The sequence below is a fragment of the Kogia breviceps genome, chromosome 5 (genome assembly GCF_026419965.1).
Source record: "Kogia breviceps isolate mKogBre1 chromosome 5, mKogBre1 haplotype 1, whole genome shotgun sequence".
NCBI lineage: Eukaryota > Metazoa > Chordata > Mammalia > Artiodactyla > Physeteridae > Kogia > Kogia breviceps.
This window is the reverse complement of record NC_081314.1, coordinates 51,806,012-51,827,052: the sequence shown is the minus strand read 5'-3', so window position 1 is coordinate 51,827,052 and position 21,041 is coordinate 51,806,012. Positions and strand designations below refer to the sequence as shown.

The 21,041-nt window shown below is 35.0% G+C and overlaps 1 protein-coding gene across 10 annotated transcripts in view; it reads left to right on the top strand.

The window, feature by feature from the left end:
* Positions 1-21,041, top strand: part of PDCD10 (programmed cell death 10) — a 64,212-nt gene that overhangs the window by 28,940 nt on the left and 14,231 nt on the right. For 6 of the 10 annotated variants that reach the window (XM_067033962.1, XM_067033963.1, XM_059063659.2 and 3 more), the window contains 5 exons: positions 1,332-1,449; positions 2,614-2,740; positions 7,874-7,952; positions 8,248-8,330; positions 11,369-15,997. In XM_067033962.1, coding sequence (XP_066890063.1) covers positions 1,332-1,449; positions 2,614-2,740; positions 7,874-7,952; positions 8,248-8,330; positions 11,369-11,450 — 489 coding nt within the window. In that variant the 3' untranslated portion in view covers positions 11,451-15,997. Of the gene's footprint in view, positions 1-1,331; positions 1,450-2,613; positions 2,741-7,873; positions 7,953-8,247; positions 8,331-11,368; positions 15,998-21,041 lie in introns of those variants that run through there. The other 4 variants (XM_067033961.1, XM_067033960.1, XM_067033958.1 and 1 more) reach the window with 1 other exon arrangement.

Below are 21,041 nucleotides of genomic sequence, written 5' to 3'. Positions count from 1 at the left end.
AATGATCCCAGGATTGAGATAAATGTGTATATTTTTTCTCCTTTCATTCCATAACCTTTTGGTTGTTGGTACTTGAAATTAATGGGAAGCAAGGTGTTATGATGTGAAGAGCAATAGGAACCAAATAAAGCTGAATCTGCAGTGATACCAGAATGGAATTGAGGAAGCAGAGGTTAAACATAATTGGCACATCAGGAAGCAAATAGATTGCTAGCTGATAGATCATAAGTTGTGTTTCTGTTTGCTATTTAATATCAGGGCAGAAAAGTTAGGAAATCATCAGCATAATGATTAAAATTGGCAGGCATCCTAAAAGAAACAATGCGATTATAATTTTTTTTTTTTAATATAATGAGACAGGGCATCCCTGGTGGCGCAGTGGTTGAGAGTCCGCCTGCTGATGTAGGGGACACAGGTTCGTGCCCCGGTCCAGGAAGATCCCACATGCCGCGGAGCGGCTGGGCCCGTGAGCCATGGCCTCGGAGCCTGTGCTCCGCAACGGGAGAGGCCACAACAGTGAGAGGCCCGCATACCGCAAAAAAAATAAATAAAATAAAATGGGACAGAATTACAAGGGAAAACCAAAATCTCGAAAATTAACTTTGGTAAACTCAGAACTCTATGCTCAATCTTGAAATGACTAGAAGATTTTAGTACTGTAGGGAGTGTAAGTAACATCGAATCAATGCACACTCATTAGTGAAACAAGTTCAGGAGGTAGTAAAAGGATTAATGATCTGAAAGCTAGTGAAGGAAATACTCTTGCTGCAGAAATAGGAAATGAAAATTGTGTGGTAATGTAGTTAAGGGATCACATAGCTTTAATAAAATCTCCAAAAGAAGGGTTTTTTTTTGTTTTGTTTTTCCTGACATTCTGTTAATTTAAATGCAAAGAATCTGCAAAAAAAATTGGTGAGATGAGTTACTGCTTGATCCTCAAGTCGAAATATTACATAATGAAAAAAATGCTAAAAATCTTCAGTGTCTTTAATCTATTGAAAAAAGTAATTGAAGAACTACCAGTATATATATAATCTTTATTTCTACATTTGTTATTAGTTTGATTGCAAGAGAGTGTAAATGAGAAGTAGGAAATGTTAAATACTTTGTTGAAATGGAAAATGGGACCATGTCTGTAATAAGAAGTTACGGATGCACTAGCTGTACCCAAACATAAGCGAGTGCCATCACAACACCTGCTTTGCAAAGATTTCTGCTCTTATAAGATGATCACTTTAAGGAGATCCCAACAGGTTCTAAACAATTAGGTTTTGGCTTTGAAATGCTGATTTAGTTTCTATATTTCAAAACTAGCTTTCTCTTTCTTATAGGCTGAAAAAGAAAATCCAGGACTCACACAAGACATCATTATGAAAATTTTAGAGAAAAAAAGTGTAGAAGTCAACTTCACAGAGTCCCTTCTTCGAATGGCAGCTGATGATGTAGAAGGTAATCAGTCTTTAGTTCCTTACAGTTGTTGAAAAGCTTTTCCTCCAGATCTTTCTTATTAGATAAAAGGGACTTCCTCCCCTTCTCCTTCCTTTTTCCTCTTATTGTTATTGTTATTATTATCGTTTTGAAAGTGGGAAAAAATAAACCCATATAAAATAGAAATTTAGTTCTTATTGTTATTTTATATTTGTCAGATTTAATTACTTGAAGTAAAGCATTTGTTTATGCTGTATGCTTTAATTTTTTCCCCTACTAATTAATATGTTTGATGAGTTCTAGTTTCACCAAGAGACAAGCTGTTTGGAATGGTTATTTTATTTTTTGTTGACTTTATGCAAATACCAGTTTGAAAGTAATGAGTTTCTTCTTTTTAAACTTTAGTATTACGTTTTTTTTTTTCAAACACAGATTCGAGAGAACAATGTAATAATCATCCTTTTGGCCTCTTTTCACATTTTTGCTCTTTTAAATAATTAGAAATGGGTTTCAGTTAAATTTAACTGAATTAAATTCAGTTCTCACTAATTTAGTAAAACATAAGAGGTATAATTTCCCATGTTTATTAAGGGAGAACAAAAGTAGATGTAGATGTTTTTAACTGATTCCATAAATTATGAGAAAATCCTCATCGTTATTCTAGATTTGAGCATCTGTAGCCTGTTAGGCTGGGTTATATTGAAGAGTTGGTAGAGTTGTAATGTTTCCAAGTCTATAATGAATCTGGTAGTACATTCAGTATAGAGGTTTTTATTAAACTCATATCCCCCATTGCCATTGTATTTGTTACAAATGTTACGTACTTTAAGGTTTCCTTGTGAAACGTAGCTTGAGAGACCTGAAAAACTTGATTAAGCCTCCCTTTTAAATTTTATTTATTTATTTACTTAATTAATTTTTAAGGTTTCATGGGTTTCCATTTAACCCAAATTGAAAATGTTCAGTCTTTCATTTTCTGGTATTTTATTTGGAGGGAGCCCTAATATAATTACAGAACTAAGCTGAACTGTAATGACTTCTGCTTTGCAACCTTGTCTTCCCTAATTATCTGACCTTTATCTCCCCACTCGCCCACCCCACCTCCTTGACCAACACATTGGAAATTCTTAGACTTGAATTTGGCAGCAAGTTGCATGATTTTTTTTTTATTATGTATTTTATCAGAGTATATGATTGAACGACCGGAGCCAGAATTCCAGGACCTAAACGAAAAGGCACGAGCACTTAAACAGATTCTCAGTAAGATCCCAGATGAGATCAATGACAGAGTGAGGTTTCTGCAGACAATCAAGTAAGCAACTTTTTGTTTGGTTCTTATTTTTTTTAAGTACTTCAAAGGAACCACCCATTCTGTATGTTTTACTTTGGTATGATATTAATATTAAATTGAAATAAAAAATTTGAAAATTTTAATTGCTACATTTTTATTATTAACTTCTAAACTGTGCCTTTGGCTTCCAAGTACAGTAACATTTTTTAGAATGTTTAAAAACAGTGAAATGTGCATAAACTGGAATGCAGTTTGAACTTCGTGAGAAATGGAAAAATGTACATGTTAGATTAAAGTGAAGAGAGGAGTTGGATAAATTATAGAGATTGATAACGAAGGATACCAATATTGTTTTTATTTCAGAAATGGTACAAGTCATTAGCATAATAATGTGCCCTTAGTGATAAATAGCACTTTCTAATGTTGACCAAATGGTGAACCTCCAAAAACCCTTTCCTTTGGGATGTAGGTTAAAAAAGACAGAACTGTGTGAGTCCAGGAGACTGGTTGATGGGCAGCAGCACAAAGGGTCATTCTCGAGCAGGGGCACGAGTGCCTCAACCCAGGGGCACTCTCCTTGGGGGTGAGAGGGCGGAGGAGTTGAGGGGGAAGCTCCAAGCATAATTTTTAGGTAAGTATTTTCACACTAAAGAGTCAGATAATTTTCTTCAGCCTCAATGGGTAGAAAACAGAGAAAGCTGGGAATAACTGTAGTGGCACTATCAATGCAACCTTTTGGTGAAACCACAAGTAGAAATTGCTAGAAAGGAAGAACTTAGCACAGATCTTTTTCTGGAAGAAACTGCATCATACATTGTATCTTTAAAGAACTGAAGGAGGCTGCCTTGGGATAAATATTAGCATACTTCTCAGGGGAAGAGTATTCCTTGTAATTCACATTGCAAAATTCTATTTTAGCTATTTGGCCACCTATTTTGAGTGGGTTATAGGGAGGAGTATGACCCATTTTAGAAAATAACGGTGATAGGTACCAACCCAGCTATCAAGGAGTGACCCTCTTCTTTTTGGTCCTCTAATTGAGGATCAGAAAGTAGAAAAGACTTCATTGACTAGCCAAAATCCATGTCATAGGGGATAAACCCTAAGGTAAATATTTTACCTTTATTGGAAAGCCCCAACTTTCTTTAACAGTTTTTAATACAGCTTTTTATTTTCAGTTTGGTATAAAGTGAACATGTTTGGCCCATAGAAGGATAAATTATCAGTGATCTCAAACACAGCTGTTTACACACTTAGTTCTAAAATTTTCAAATAATTTAAGGTTTAATTTATTTTGGTGATCATATGCTACATTTCTATAACTTTGTTTGAACCTAAGCAGACTGACTCCAGGGACTTCTCTGCTGCTTCCCAATCATAGATTCATAATGTTGATCTAATCTGGTGATTGAAAAAAAAGAATGTTTCTGCTGTTTGGAAGAGGTGTGGTAAAGGACATCCTATCTAGGGTGTCAGTAGGAAAGAGGCAGAACGGTATTGTAGTTGAAGCTTGGATAGAGATGGTAGGTCCGGAGCCCTCATCCTGCTATGTTGATACCCTCTTTCCATCTTAGGAAGTCCTGGAGATGTCTCTGCTAAACCCAGTGTGGCTCTAAAGAGATACAGTTTGAAAACCAATTTATTAATAGCCGCATTTTGATCAAAAGGGAGTTGAGGTCAGGAGGCTAAGAGTCTTGTCCTTAGTCATTGACAAAGGCTGAATTAGGGTCTTGTCTCTCATTTATGGGGCAATAGTAATATTTCATTTCTGTTTTCTGGAGTGTACTCGGCCAACTGAATTAAGATTATTGGCAATTAAAATTTATTTCGTATCCATTTTAGGAGGGATAATTTGCCATGGAAAGTTTGTTGATAATATGTATTATTTCTGAGACTGAAATTCAACTATGTGTGCATTAGCATGGATGGCTAAGGTATAATTATTTGTATCATTGATATATATGGATAACTTTTGATACATATTGTTACCAGTGTTAATTGTTTGACAAATTACTGGATAAAATTGCACCAAAATATAAAATGGTTTATCCTTCAAGCACAACATACTGTACAGTTATTATTTTTCTTTAAAATATTTTACTTTCTCATATTTAAGGTGGATATCCTCTTCTTTCAAAACATTTTAACAATATTTTTCAATAAGCGTGGATCAAATACCTACTATACCAAGTACTGTACAAAATGTTATAGGAGAAAAGATTCCTGTCAGCTAACAAATATCCATATATTTTTGTATATATCAGCAGACTTAGGTTTGACTCCCCATTCCAGCATTTTGCTGTGTGACCTTGGATAATTTGCTTAGCTTCTGTGATTCTAGTTTCTCCCTGTGAAGATGAGGGTAATAGTTGTGAGAATTGAAATGATATACATGGCACCTAGCACAGAACCTAGCATACGCTCACAGCGCCTAAAGCATTGTGAAATAAGATTTTTTTTTCCCTCTCTCTATGAAGTTGATTAGGAAAAATGATCCAGCAGACAAATTATTTTAAAAGTACTTTTGATTAATGAATGTGTCTGTTTGACTACATTTGAGCTTATGCAAATATTTTATAAAATTAATTCTTAGGATACATTCCAGTTAATGGATGACTAGTAGAAACTGGTGATTTAATAGTCCAGAAAGCTATGCATTTATCTATTTACTCTTTATAATCTACATTTGCATATTCAGAGGTGAAAATTTACCAGCGTTTGGTTTTGATGCTGGCCTCAAAATAGCTTTTCCAGAGGTGTCCAGTCTAGACCAAACTAAACATACAGTGTAGGAATTTCCTTCCTTTAGAGTGTTTGTATAAACATAATTATACAAATTTGGTTGATACAGTTAAAAGCTCTGCTATTCCATGCAATTTTTTTAATAAGATGTATTACATTTCTTCTGATGCCTGTGTTCCTCTCTTTCAGCGTATATGTTCCCCAGAGTTGCCCCCTAAACCGCTTTAGCAACCTGCAAGTTGCTAAAATTCCTTTCTACTTACACATACTATATATGTCCCGTATCACAGAATCCATTAACTCCAAACTGCATATAATTGCATTATAATTATTTTACCCTCAGGTTTTCCCCAGTTCTTTATTTTGTTTAATTGTCAAGTATTTTTTGTGTGTGTGCCGGTATTTTCTCTTATAGGAAACAAACCCTCGGGTAGTTACTAAAATAATTTAGCTTCCCTGGTGCAAACCTTAGTGCCATAAATGAAAATGCTGTTCCGTGTACATACAGATGACATAATATTTGACATAAATTGCTGCAGATTGTTTTAGAAAAGGCCAGGCCTAGGGATAAACAGCCTTGGTCTTTATGAAGCTCCGTGGCAAATAGTGGATCAAGGATTAGCTCTAGGTTCTGGGTTTCCAAGCAGTGGTTTCCAAACCTGGTTCATCAGCAGAATCACCTAGGGATTTTTTTTTTTTTTCCCTTTTCTTTTAAAGTACATACAGACTCCCAGTATTCATTAAAGTACACAACAAGGTATGGTTGTGTATAAACAGCTGTCTGATCACTATAATTTGCTTCGTTGTATTCCTTTTGAATAAGCTTACTGTGGGTTTGAAGAATCTTCCATATTCAGAGAATTGACATTTTATATTTGTTGAAACTAATTTTTCTCACATAATGGGATGGTCATATGACATCGTTTTATTAAGCAGTAGGGGGCTTACGCCCATCACAGCAACACAGAAGGATTCAACTTTCTCGAAAACATAAAGGGACAAGTTAATGTAACTTAAAATTGTTATTACTAGAGGCCAAAAACCGAAAAAGAGTGGACAGATGTAATTTTGTAAATTCATTATCCTGTTTGAATATCTAATGTTTTAATGTTTCAGCCTGATGCTGATATTTGAAATACAAGAGGTAATAAGGCAATAGTTATTGAAATATTTAATTAAAATATCATTACTACTTCAGAATAGGCTAAAATACTTTTTTATACCAAAATTCTGTATATTTGTAATTTTTAGAATTTCCATATGCTTATTTACTAGAAATAAGCTATGAAACACACATGTACACACAAAAATCTGGACACGGAGCTTTTTGGTTTTCTTTAAATAGTATAGCTGAAATGTTTTAGGTGTGAAATAACTGAAATCTGAGATTTATGACTAAAAAGTACGTAATAAAAGGTTATGTTTGGGGTGGTCTAGGTTGATGTTTTACTAATTCATATCTTCACACTTGCATTGCATTTGAATAGTAAAAGTTTTTGTAGCAATTAACAGCTAAGAGAATGGATGTGTAAAAGAGAAGGTTTGCCTTAGAGACTGAGAGGCTATTTGAGAATGCAGAATTAAGTTCAGTCTGCCAAAATATTACTATGAAGTTAGAACATGGAAATTGAAAAGGGCATAGATACAAAAGATAAGACTTTTTTAAAAATGATACATGGATAGGAAGAATAGTCAAGTCAAATGAGAATTACCGATTTCTTCTCTCTTTCTTCAGAAAGGGGAGAAAAGTGCTGATACATATATACTCAAAGGATGATTGCTGAAAGATTAAGGTAGAAGAATATTCTGATATTGTCTCCCAGAAATTTAAATATATTTTCTAAAGGAAATAGTGTCAGCAAAGGTTTGGAAGAGAATAGATGTGTCTTTAAGAGAGAAGAGCTACATCTGAGGAGGAAATATTTTAAACATCAGAACTATGTTTGAAACTATGTTTCAAAACTACACCAGGTCTGTAACTTGGTGTTTTAAGTACAGAAATGAGTTACATGTAATAGCAAAATTTCATATAATTGTTCATGAAATAGCAAAAGTGGATGATATGGTTGCTTGAATTCACCTACATGAGCCAGAAAAAGGAAGAATCGTAACCAGAAAAGGTGAGAGGCAGAGGTATTTTCTTATAAATCTGAGTGAGTAATGCTGAATGAAATGTTACTAATTTGGGAAAGCTGTTGTTAGTTGTGTAGCGTTTTGTCAGCAGTGCAAGAGTAGCTGGGATCACAGGAGGGTACAGGCTAAAACCCCCATTCAACTAGCCAGTCAAATATTTGTGCTTGATGCAGTGTTCATATGGTAGCTAACAGTGCAGTGATTCTTTAAAAAAAAAAAAAGTAGACTTCTTTCAAATGAAACTGATGTTAAGAAGATTCTTTTTTCCTCACCCAACAGGGATATAGCTAGTGCAATAAAAGAACTTCTTGATACAGTGAACAGCGTCTTCAAGAAATATCAATACCAGAACCGCAGGGTAAGTTTAGTAGAAGCTTTGCAAGCTGCCACCCTAGATATTGGTTTACATCTAGTCGTTTTACTGAATTAAATAATAAGACTGTTGAATTATTGGAAATGGTTTTATATCATTAATGACTGGGTTTGTCCTTGCATTTAAATATGCTGTTACATATATTTAAGTAAATACTCCTAAAAATACTTATCTGTAATATAAGGTATGTTCGTATTCTGTGTAATCTCCTGTTTTTGGCTTTTGTGTTACTTCTCTTTTCTTATTTAGTATTTTTTAAAATTATTTTTGATATCTGCAGGCACTTGAACACCAAAAGAAAGAATTTGTAAAGTACTCGAAAAGTTTCAGTGATACTCTGAAAACCTATTTTAAAGATGGCAAGTAAGTTGTATTTATCATCCTTTTCTTTTAAAAATTAGAAAATTATGTGGTTTTATATGATACTAAAACCATATAAATTAAACCCTTTTACTATATTATTATATTATTATACTTACACCAACTTACTAAGATAGACTGTTAAAAATAGAAAGGGAATTGTTGATAATCCAGCCATAACGCTAGTCTGGAGCAGGAGTTGCAGACTTTTTCTGAAAAGGGCCAGATGGCAGATATTTTGACTTGGTGGGCTTGTTGCAGCTGCAGCACTTCACCTCTGCTTTTGTAGTGCAGAAGCAGCTGTAGACAGTGTGGAAACAAGTGGCATTTTTGTGGCTGTGTTCTAACAAAACCTTACTTCTTATGGACACTGAATTATATAATTCAGCTGTCACATCATAATATTTTGATTTTAAAAAAATTTTTTACTGTTTCAAATGTAAAAGTATTCCTAGCTCGCAGACCATACAGTGAGTGAGATTTGGCTTACTGGCCTACTTTACCAACCCCTGAAGCAGTGATTCTCAAACTTTAATAGCCTCAGAATCACCTGGAGCTTGTTAAAGACAGATTGCTTTTGGGTCCCACCCAGAGTTTCTGATTCTGTAGGTCTAGGGTGGGCCCAAGAATGTACATTTCTGAGAAATTTCCAGATGTCATGGATCCTGCAGGTCTGTTAAGAACTGCTGCACTACTGTTAAAACAGTGGTTCTCAATCCTGTTTGCACATTACAGTCACTTGGTTTCAGTGTTTTAAAATCCCAGTGCCTTGGCCCTTCCTTCAGAGATCCTGACTCCATTGGCTTGGAGTGGGGTCAGGGTTCAATTGTGTTTTTGTAAAAGTGCTTCACGTGTTTTTAAAATGCTATAAACGGTTGTGATCCACTGTCATGGAATAGGGAGGGATTTCTATAAGACAGGAAGTATACTAAAAAGGTAAATAGGACATTATTTTAAAATTTACATACACTTGGCTGTAGAACATTCTAGAAAGCCAAGTAATCTTATGTGATTTATGTATAATACACATGTACATATAATGTATAAACTGATGCAGAGGCTATGTCTTCTGCAGCCTCATACTTTATAGAGAATTCTTTGTACCTCAAGTAGAGTTTTGTGGACAAGACCAATTTCCTACAGTGCTTGAAGCAGAAGAATAAATGGTGATTATTTCAGCTCTAATTGGCAGGGACCTCTAACATCCTATCCCACCATTGACATTTTAAGATCCCAATGTCCATGTCAAACTATTACAATATTACTGTAGTAATATTAAAAAATAATAAAAATACATTAGAATGGTATATTGATTTTCATAGTTATTTTAAATAGTTCAAACAGGTTGAAATATTTACATTTTATTCTAAATTAAAGATATTAAGCTAAATATTATTAATGGTTTTGTGTTGTTTCATACTACTATTCAGGTTGTCTAAGGGAAATGTACCTTGTTGACTTAGTTTAATAAGCTAGCAGATGTGTTCTGAAAATAAACTTACATCTGTTTTTCCTTGGTGTCCCCTGCTAAGCCCAAATAACCAAAAAACACATTAAAAGAATAATTTGCATTAAGAAAATTATTTATGATACTGATTGAGAACTATCCTGTAATAAGCACATTGAAAGGTAGAAATTCATTTGGAGCATAATTTTCATTAATCTGAAATTATTCACTCTCATTCCTGTTTGTACGTTAGAATCACTTGGGTTCAGTTTTTAAAAATCCTGGTGCCTTGGTGCCATAGTTATTTTTAACAGTTTAAACAGGCATATGGATTATTCAAGCTCTCTACTACTTTTTCTCCATTCAGCAGCTTGTTTAAATTACCACTATTTGCGTATGAATAATGTGCCACAAGTTTTGTCCCTGTTTCGTCAAAATTGGAAATTATTAATAGAACCTGATCTTTGAGCCATTTTTCAGTAGGAGGATGAATTTACATTGATTCATCTAATTCTTCCTAGTCCCCCTTTTTTGAGGAATGTCTAGGATGAAGTTACAGTCAGCCCTTAGTATCTGCAGGTTCCACATCCCTGGATTCAACCAATTGTAGATTGAAAATATTTGGGGAAAAAAATTCCAGAAAGTTCCATAGCATTTATATTGTATTTACAGCTATTTACATTACATTTACATTGTATTAGGTATTACAGGTTAGAATCTAGAGATGATTTAAAGTGTACTGGAGGATGTGCATAGGTTAGGTGCAAATACTACACCATTTTATGTAAGGGTATTGAGCATCCACAGATGTTGGTACCTGAGGGGGGTCCTGGAACCAGTCCCTCTTGGATACCAAGGGACAACTGTACAAGCTTAGCTTTGCTACTGAGAAACTGATAAGGCCATGCAAGGGGACTAGGGCCTGTCACCTCTGTGCTCCAGATCATATGAAGATGGACTGATAGGAAATACGGTGTAGCATGAAGTAATTTTTAAGAACATATTTTTATATATTGTCGACTCATAAATATTGAAACCACATGATTATTTTGTTTTAAAAGTATATTCTAAAAGTAATTTAAAATTCTCAGGTTTTTTTTTTTTGAAAGAAGGTAAGCGATTGGGATGAATCAGATTCAAAGTAATGAGCTTTTTCTTAAGTATTTATCATGCCCATTGATAAACAGATTTTGAGACTGAGTATAATGTTTTAGCAGATCTTATTTTGGTAACTTCTGTGAAACTGCAGCTGGAGACTTATGTTTGAATCCTCTTCTTTGGCCAGTTAGTTTTTTGACCTATAAGTGAACTCCTTGCCACCCATCATTTAGCAGCCCACTAACACCTTATTGCCAGCCAGAACCACTAGGGGGCAGTAATTCCTAGATAGTTTCAAATGATGCAGAACCCTTCAATTCCAAGCTGGGATAAAATTTATGATACTCAGTACTAACCTGCCTTTTTTTTTTTTCCCCTAAATTGATTTTATTGCTACTGCTAGTAGAGCATTTTAAGTATAAAATATTTTTAAAGGATGAGTTTTGGGGGGATAAAATTAATTGTTCTTTTTTTTTTTTTTTTTTTTTTGAAACAGGGCAATAAATGTGTTCATAAGTGCCAACCGACTAATTCATCAAACCAACTTGATACTTCAGACCTTCAAAACTGTGGCCTGAAAGTTGTATATGTTAAGAGATGTACTTCTCAGTGGCAGTATTGGACTGCCTTTATCTGTAAATTTTAAAGTTTGACTGTATAAATTATCAGTCCCTCCTGAAGGGATCTAATAATCCAGGATGTTGAATGGGATTATTGCCATCTTACACCATATTTTTGTAAAATGTAGCTTAATCATAATCTCACACTGAAGATTTTGCATCACTTTTGCTATTATCATTCTTTTAAGAATTATAAGCCAAAAGAATTTACGCCTTAATGTGTCATTATATAACATTCCTTAAAAGAATTGTAAATATTGGTGTTTGTTTCTGACATTTTAACTTGAAAGCGATATGCTGCAAGATAATGTATTTAACAATATTTGGTGGCAAATATTCAATAAATAGTTTACATCTGTTAAACATTTCTTTACTTGAAAAAATGCATATATATATGTGAATATATATATGATCAGAAGACCAAGACGACTTGGTGTAATGTCTAAAGAACTTCTAACGGGAGCTTATTAGCAGTTTATCAGATAATAAAGCAACAAGAATTCCTATTTTTTTGTCCTTAATCACTCTGGGCAAAATGTAGTTAATGGAAATATTTTTGTTAGTTATTATATTTGAGGTACTGAGTATTTTTCCAACCTTGGTTTTAAGAGACTTATGAGAAGGAGATGGCAGTTTATAGTGTCTTCACACTGTACTGCCACTTTTGAACTCTACAATGTAAGATTAAGTCTGTCTGGTTTGCTGGGCCCTAATAAGCTTTGCACCTTTTTTCCATAAATAGCCACAACTAATAGTAAGTTGAAGCTATACCAATGCTAGTTGGTTTGAAATTGTCATGAGTGTTAATAATATTATATACACTCTTTAAATATGTAGTTTTGTTTTACCATAAAGAAGTTTTAAGGAAATCATGTATCAAGTATTCACGTTAAGCGATTTCATTTTTCAATTATGATAAAATAAAGGAAAAAATCAGAATTTATCTTTTATAAAGATTTTAAATATTTGTTAAACTAAATTTCTATTGGCAGTATAAATTTTTTTGCCATGATGCAATTTAGTTAGTTTTTAAAATTCTTTCTCCCATTTTAAAAAACAGACTTTTAAAGAATTACTGTCATTAGCAACATAAAAGGAAATCGTCCTGTTAGATGTAAACAGGAAATATGTGGAGGGGAGCAAAAAAACAACAGACAGTTGGATGAAATCTCATAACTTATGGACATTTTACTGAATTGATTTTTTTTTTTCTTCAGAGATAACATAGCTAGTAAAACACAAAGAATTGGTGATTTTAATACTGTTTGTTTTTGGCATAAGCTATTTTTCACTCTTGGAAGTAAAAGGATGGTTATTTGCAAAATAGACTTGTGAATATATGAAGAAAAATATACTGTTTTTCTTTTTTTTGAGCAGCAAACCTTTCTAAGATAAACAAGTACTGTCTTTCTTCCTCTTGTCTTTACCTCCTTAAGAGAACTCAATCAGTTACCAGCCATGCCCCAACTCATCTGTTTTTATAAGTCTTCTGTCTTTTTATTCTACTATGCAATATATCTGGCTTCTATTTTCATGAAATTTACCTCCAAAAAGGAGGTTTATTCTCAGGATAATTCAGTTTCTTACATGATCCTAGTGGGTTTGTGTTTTTGGGTCAAGGAGGAAAGGACCAGTGTGGCCCCAGTCATGTACAACTCCAGAGAACAGAAAGGTGCTACTGAGCAAAGGAAGAGAGGAGACATTTGTTGAGCACCTCTGTGTCAAGTATTATTCTAGATACATTAGTTTAATTCTCTTAACACTCTGTGATTTAGCCATCTGCCTTACAATTGAGGAAACTGGCTAAGAGAGCTTAGGTCACAAAACTGGTAATTGCTGGAGCCAGGATATGAATTCAACATTTGTCTCCAGACTCCATGCTCTTTCCACTGAACTGTACTTCATTCATTGTCAAAAATGCACAATTTAGAATACTAATTCCCTAACATCAAGCTGACATAGCTGTCCCTGATCCATGGGGAAATGAGAAAAATTAGGATAATGTGATGTCTTTTTCATAAATCTAAGTTTATTCATTTTAAAGGACCATTCTTTTATTTAAGACCATTGCTATGCTTGAGATGTTTAATATGCCCTCTCCTCACACTTCTTTTAAACAAAGTGATATAATTGTAGATGGTGGTCGTATGGGGTTTTTTCATGATTGCATTGTAATAACCTTGTTTGGCAAAACATGAGGTTAGTAACCCAATGTCAGGCCTTCCTAATTGTTTTTTTAACATGTTATATGGAAATAATTTCAAGGGATTCAAATTTACCAGAAATTGGCAAGAGTATAATGCAAAGAACATCAATGTGTCTTTTATTCAGATTGACCTATTGTTAAGATTTTACCATTTTTATTTTATCATTTGTTGATTTGCTTACCTTCCCTTAATCTCCTTTACCCTGGGTCATTTCCATGGCTGCCTTTGTCTTTCATGGTGTTGAGCTGATTTTGAAAAATACAGTCTTCTGTCTCCTCCCCTATCCTCCCTTTAATAATAGATGTTCCTCATTTTGGGTTTCCTCATGATTAGATTCAGGCTGTGCATTCTTGGTCTGAATAACTACATGGTGTCCCATCTTCTCCTCACCGTTAATTTTGGTCAACTGGTCAAGGTGTTGTTCAGTTCCTCCAATGTATAGTGACTATTTTTTACCTTACACCTGATAAGCAATCTGTGGAAGGCTCTTTTTAAGTCCATGCTTAACATCAACATTTCCCCCCCAATATTTAGCATCCATTGATGATTCTTGCTTACTCAGTCTTTACTTCGACAGTTACAAAATGGTGATTTTCCAACTCCAGCATTTCTTCTTATGTACCAGTTGACACAGCGTTCTCTGTAAGCCTGAACCCTCCTTTCTCTCCCATCCTTCCATTCATTAGTCCATGTCTGTCCGCATGAATTTTTATAGTTACTGTTGTTTTGGACTCCTGGTTTTCTACTTTTTCAATGGCTTATAATTTGTTACTTACTTTGGTACTTAAAATGGTCTTGAGATTTGACCAGTTAGGAGTACCTTCAATTTCTTTTTTTTTTTAAATTTATTTTTGGCTGTGTTGGGTCTTAGTTTCTGTGCGAGGGCTTTCTCTAGTTGCGGCAGGTGGGGGCTACTCTTCAACGCGGTGTGCGGGCCTCTCACTGTCGCAACCTCTCGTTGCAGAGCACAGGCTCCAGACACGCAGGCTCAGTAGTTGTGGCTCACGGGCCTAGTTGCTCTGCGGCATGTGGGATCTTCCCTGACCAGGGCTCGAACCCGTGTCCCCTGCATTGGCAGGCAGATTCTCAACCACTGTGCCACCAGGGAAGCCCAGGAGTACCTTCAGTTTCAATCTTGTTTTTATGTCCTTGTGACTTCCACTACCTTTTTTTTTTTTTTTTTTTTAAAGCACATTATCTTAAATATGTCCCAGGATCTGGAATCAGCAGTTTCTCCAAGGAACTCTGGGGAATGATAACAGATACATAGATCTGCTGGCTGCTGGGTAGGCTCATTGATACTACTTGTCATTGCTACTGGGTGTCGTCTTGCTTCTAGGCCTATTCAAACAGAACTAGAAAATGTGCATATACAGACATATACACACGGATATGCATGTACACATACATTTTACATGTCATAGGCACATGATGTTTGATTTCAGAAATCATGAGTTCACACTAGTACCTCCAATTGCAGTCCATCCTCATAGGGTTCTTTCTTGCTTTCCCCATTCCGTGTTTCTATGTCCCTTCTTCCTTAGAATCCTGGCTCCCTGAAAAATCAGTTTATTCACTTGTTCAGTCCTACAATACATCTGAAACAGTCTTAGAATTTCTTTTGCCCTATCACTATTAAAAACACATTAAAAGACTACAGTACTGTTTGCAGTTCTTTCCCTGTCTGTACCCTGCCCAAGACTAAGAATGTGTAATTACATTTTGTGTTCATGAATTACTTGGATTAATTCTTTTTTGTCCTTCACTGTGATTGTTATTTATTTGAAATAAATTGGGTTAATTTGTTTCAGTTTTCTTCCAGGTTTAAGGTTCCTTCCCCTGGCCCATCCCTATATACTCCCCATCCTTGTAAATTTAATTTTATTCATTTAAAAATACATAGAACATTAACATGCTTCTAAACATCAGAACTATACCAAAAAGTATACTAGAGAAGCAACACTCTTAGCGCTTCTACCCCATTCCCCATCCTGCCCACTAAGTATCCAACTCCACTGTTTTTTGGTGTTTATCTTCTGTGTTTCTTTTGATGAAGAAAAGTAATGATAAATGTGTTTTCTTATCCCCCCTTCATTCTTACACAAAAGGTAGCATTTATGTAGGGAAGCCAACCCTCTCAGTTTGCCTAGGACTGTGAAGTTTCTTGGGACACAGAATTTTTAGTGCTAAAACTGGGAGAGTTGCACAAACTGGGAGGGTTGGTCTCTCTATATACATGCCTTTTAAAAAAAAAAAAACTTTTCGGGCTTCCCTGGTGGTGCAGTGGTTGAGAGTCCGCCTGCCGATTCAGGGGACGTGGGTTCATGCCCCGGTCTGGGAAGATCCCATATGCTGCGGAGCAGCTGGGCCCGTGAGCCATGGCCGCTGAGCCTGCGCGTCCAGAGCCTGTGCTCTGCAATGGGAGAGGCCACAACAGTGAGAGGCCCGCGTACCGCAAAAAAAAAAAAAAAAAAAAAAAAACCTTTCTATTTTAAATTGAAGTATAGGTGATTAATAGTGTTGTGTTAGTTTCAGGTGCACAGCAAAGTGATTCAGTTACACATGTACATGTATCTCTTCTTTTTCAAGTTCTTTTCCCAATTAGGTTGTTACATAACATTGAACAACAGAGTTCCCTGTGCTATACAGTAGGTCCTTGTTGGTTATCCATTTTATTTTATTATTTTTTAACATTTTTATTGGAGTATAATTGCTTTACAATGGTGCATTAATTTCTGCTGTGTAACAGTGAATCAGCTATACATATACATATGTCCCCATATCTCCTCCCTCTTGCGTCTCCCTCCCACCCTCCCTATTCCCACACTTCTAGGTGGTCACAAAGCACCGAGCTCATCTCCCTGTGCTATGCGGCTGCTTCCCACTAGCTATCTATTTTACATTTGGTAGCATATATATATCCATGCCACTCTCACTTTGTCCCAGCTTACCCTTCCCCCTCTCCATATCCTCAAGTCCATTCTCTAGTAGGTCTGTGTCTTTACCTGTCTTGCCCCTAGGTTCTTCATGACCTTTTTTTTTCTTTTTTTTTAGATTCCATATATATGTATTAGTGTATGGTATTTGTTTTCCTCTTTATGACTTCACTCTGTATGACAGACTCTAGGTCCATCCACCTCACTACAAATAACTCAATTTCATTTCCTTTTATGGCTGAGTAATATTCCATTGTGTATATATGCCACATCTTCTTTATCCATTCATCTGTCAGTGGACACTCAGGTTGCTTCCATGTCTGGCTATTGTAAATAGAGCTGCAATAAACATGGTGGTGTATGACTCGTTTTGAATTATGGTTTTCTTTGGGTATATGCCCAGTAGTGGGATTGCTGGGTCGTATGATAGTTCTATTTTAAGTTTTTTAAGGAACCTCCATACTGTCTCCATAGTGGCTGTATCAGTTTACATTCCCACCATGGTTATCCATTTTAAATCTAGCAGTGTGTACATGTCAATCCCAAACTCCCTATCCCTCCCCCCCACCCTTTCCCCCTTGGACACCATAAGTTCATTCTCTAAGTCTGAGTCTGTTTCTATACATGTGTTTTTAAAATACAACTTTATTGATGCATGGTTTATATATATGCCTTAGAAAACAAACAAAAAAACTATTGAGGTATGATATACTGCCACAAAATTCACCCATTTTAAGAGTCATGCAACCTGACCACAAACCCGTTTTGGAATCCTTCGATCATTTGGATAAAATCCCTCATGCCTGGTTACTGGTTAACCCTTGTTCGCATGCCGCCCTGTCTCCTCCCCAGTTCCAGGCAACCACTAGCCACTTTGTCTCGATTTGTCTTTTCTGGATGTTTCATATAAATAAAATCATACAATGTTGTCTTTTTAGTCTGGCTTCTTTTACTTAGCGTAACATTTTTGAGGTCCATCCAAGTCATTTGCATAGATCAGCATTTCTATCGGTATGCTTATTACCGAATAATATTCCATTATATGAATCTCCTATATTTTATTTATCTATGCATTAAATAGTTGATGGACATTTGAGTTGCTTCCTTCTTGGCTATGATGCATAATGCTGCTATGAATATTCACCTGCAAGTCTTTTGGACATGGGTTTTCATTTCTTTGGGGTAGATACCTAAGAGTGGAAATGTTGGGTTGTATGATAAATTTATATTTAAACTTTTAAGAAAGTATCATACTGTTTTCCACGTGGCTGTACCATTTTACGTTCCCAGCAGAATTTAGGAGTGTTTCTAAATTTCTCTACATCTTCACCATCATTTGTTATTGACTATTTTTTGTTATAGGCATTCTTGTAGATACCAAATGGTATCTCATAGGGAAATTTTCATTTCCCTAGTGACAAATGAAGTTGAGCATCTTTTCATGTGTTTATTAGTTGTTTCACATACTTACTGTGTTTAACATTTCCAGATATCACTCTGTCACTCCATGTAAGTCCATAACGACCTCTCTCTCTCTCTCTCTTTTTTTTTGTAGCAGCCTAGTGTTCCATGGTGTGTAGGTACCATAATTTATTTATCTGATCAATCTACCATGCTTCATCATTCAGATAGTTTTCAGCATTTTGCAAATTACAAGTAATGCTACAATGAATGTCCCTACATATATATTTCTGGTTTGCTTGAAGTATACCTTCAGAGTAGATTCCTAGAAGTGGGGTTGCTACTAGTCAAACAACATGTGCATATGCAGTTTTATTAGATATTGATAAATTCCTTTCCATAAAGGTTGAGGCAATTCACACTCTGCCCAGAATGTATGAAACTATTTGTTTCCCCAAGGCTTCACTTATTATTGTCAAACTTTTGAAATTTTGCCAGAAGATGGGTGAGAAATGGTGTCTCATTGTACCTTCAATTTGCATTTCTCCTGCTATGAGTGAAGTTAAACATCATTCATGTTTAAAGACCATTTTTGTATCGTTTTTCAATTTGGAATTTGGTTATTTTTTATCATGCAAAATTAAAACATTTTTATGTAGACAAATTTATCAATTCCTCCATGAAACCATTTGGGCTTGATGCTTCTTTGTGGAGTAAATGTTTGATAACTGTTTCTCCTGTGCAAAATTTTTTAACCTTTCTACAGGAGTCAGTTTGTTAAATTATGTTTTTCTAAGAAAGTGTCCATTTCCTCTAGGTTTTCAGATGTGTATTTCTATTGAAGTGAGTAAAATAATCTTTTATGCTTTTTAAACATATTTCTCTGTATCAATAGCTATTTCTTTGTTGTTATTTCTTATTCTGTATATTTGTACTGTCTCCCCCTCCCTTTTTTTTTTATTAAACTGGATAATCCTTTGTCTATGTTCCTGTTTTTCCAGGATTTTATTCATTAATTTTGTGTACAGTTTTTCCTTCTCTACTTCTTTAATTTTAATTTCTGCTCTTACATTTATTATTTTCTTCCTTGGGCTTTTGTTTTACTTTGTTGTTCTTCTAGTTCTTTCAGTTAGGAATGTAATTAATCTTTGTTTTTTATAGATATAGGTTATTTAGTGCCATGAAATTTTCTCTGATCACTGCTTAGAATGTATCCCATAGTTGTATTTATTATCATTATTTTTTAGAAATTCTTTAATTTCTGTTTATACATCCTGTTTTGCCCAAGAGTTAAGTTTATTAGAATATCTTTAATTTCCAAGTAGAGGATCATTTTTGGTTGCATTTTTAACTTCTAGTATTATTGCATTGTGATCAGCAAGTACTGTTTGCAATAACTTTATAGTATCTGCTGATACTATAAGCAGATAGTGTATCTGCTTTGTATTTACTTTGTGTATCCCTGCGAATGTTTCATGTATACTTGAGAAGATTGTATTTTCTCTATTATTAGTATGTAGTATTCAATATATATCCCCCCAAAATTACTTCCTGTTGTTTAGTTCTTACATATTTTTTATTTGACTTACTTGACCTGTTTTGTGCTGTATGTTGAAGTGTCTATTAGCAGTGTGTTTCTCTGTTTCTCCCTGTATCTCTTGTAGTATTTGTTTTACATAGGTGGTTGCTGTGTTATTTGTTGTGTAGATACTCATACCTGTTACATCCTAAATGTGAATGTGGATTTTAACATTATAAAGTGTCCTTTTTCTCCCTCTTGTTTAGTGCTTTTTGAAATTTGTCTTTTGACCTTGAGTTAAACCCATTCAGTTTATTGATATGACTATTATGTTTGGGCTAATTCTGTTATAATTTCTGCATGTATTATGTTATAATTACTGTGTATTCTTTTCTGCTTGATTGTACCCTCTTTGCTTTTAAAAAAAAATCCTTTTGTATTTAGGAAGGTTTATATTTTTATCCTAGTGGTTGCTTTGTATTAATATATTACAGAATTTTTAACCCCTTTTTTTCTTACTTAAATTTTCATTATCTGGTATGTCAGGGTTTTTTTGTGTGTGTGGTACGCGGGCCTCTCACTGTTGTGGCCTCTCCCATTGCGGAGCATAGGCTCCGGACACACAGGCTCAGCGGCCATGGCTCACGGGCCCAGCCGCTCCGTGGCATGTGGGATCTTCCCAGACCGGGGCACAAACCCGTGTCCCCTGCATCGGCAGAAGGATTCTCAACCACTGCGCCACCAGGGAAGCCCGCGGTATGTCAGTTTTAAATCATATCCTTTAACGCTCACCTATCACCTAAATGAGAGTCAGTGTTCTTTTTCTACATTTCCCTTGTTCTCTCCCTTCTCTTATTTCTAATTACATTTTTTTACTTTATCAGAACACAGAATACTTACATGGTTTTCTTCTACCTTTGTTTCCACCATTGTTTCAGTCTAAACAGATGCTACAATTAAATATATGAATGCTCGCAAGTTGTCCCTTTGCCTAAGTTTTCTCAGTTGTCTTCTGGTTGGATGAAGCTCATCCTCTAGTAGCTTTTATGTTATATATTTATATAGTATTTTCTGAGTTCTTGCAGGTTCAACATTATTTTCCTATAGTCTTGATACTTAAAGAATATCTTGGTTGTATATAATATCCTTAGTTCACATATTCTTTCCTTAAATTACTTGAAAATTGTAGCTTCGCTATTACCTTGCTTTGTATGTTGTTTCTGAGATGTCTGGTGTTGATCTCATTCTCTTGCCTTTACATTATTTTGTCTTTTTTGCCTGGAAACTATGATTTTTTCCTTATATTCAGAGTCTAGTAGTTTTATTAAGATATGTATCAGAGTTGGTCATTCCAGGTCAATTTTCTTGATAACTAATATGCCCTTTCTGTGTGTAGATTGAGGTCTTCCTTTATTTCTGTAAAGTGTTCCTGGATTACAGTTTTAAATATGAATTCAATTCCATTGTTTTGTCTTTCTGGGACATC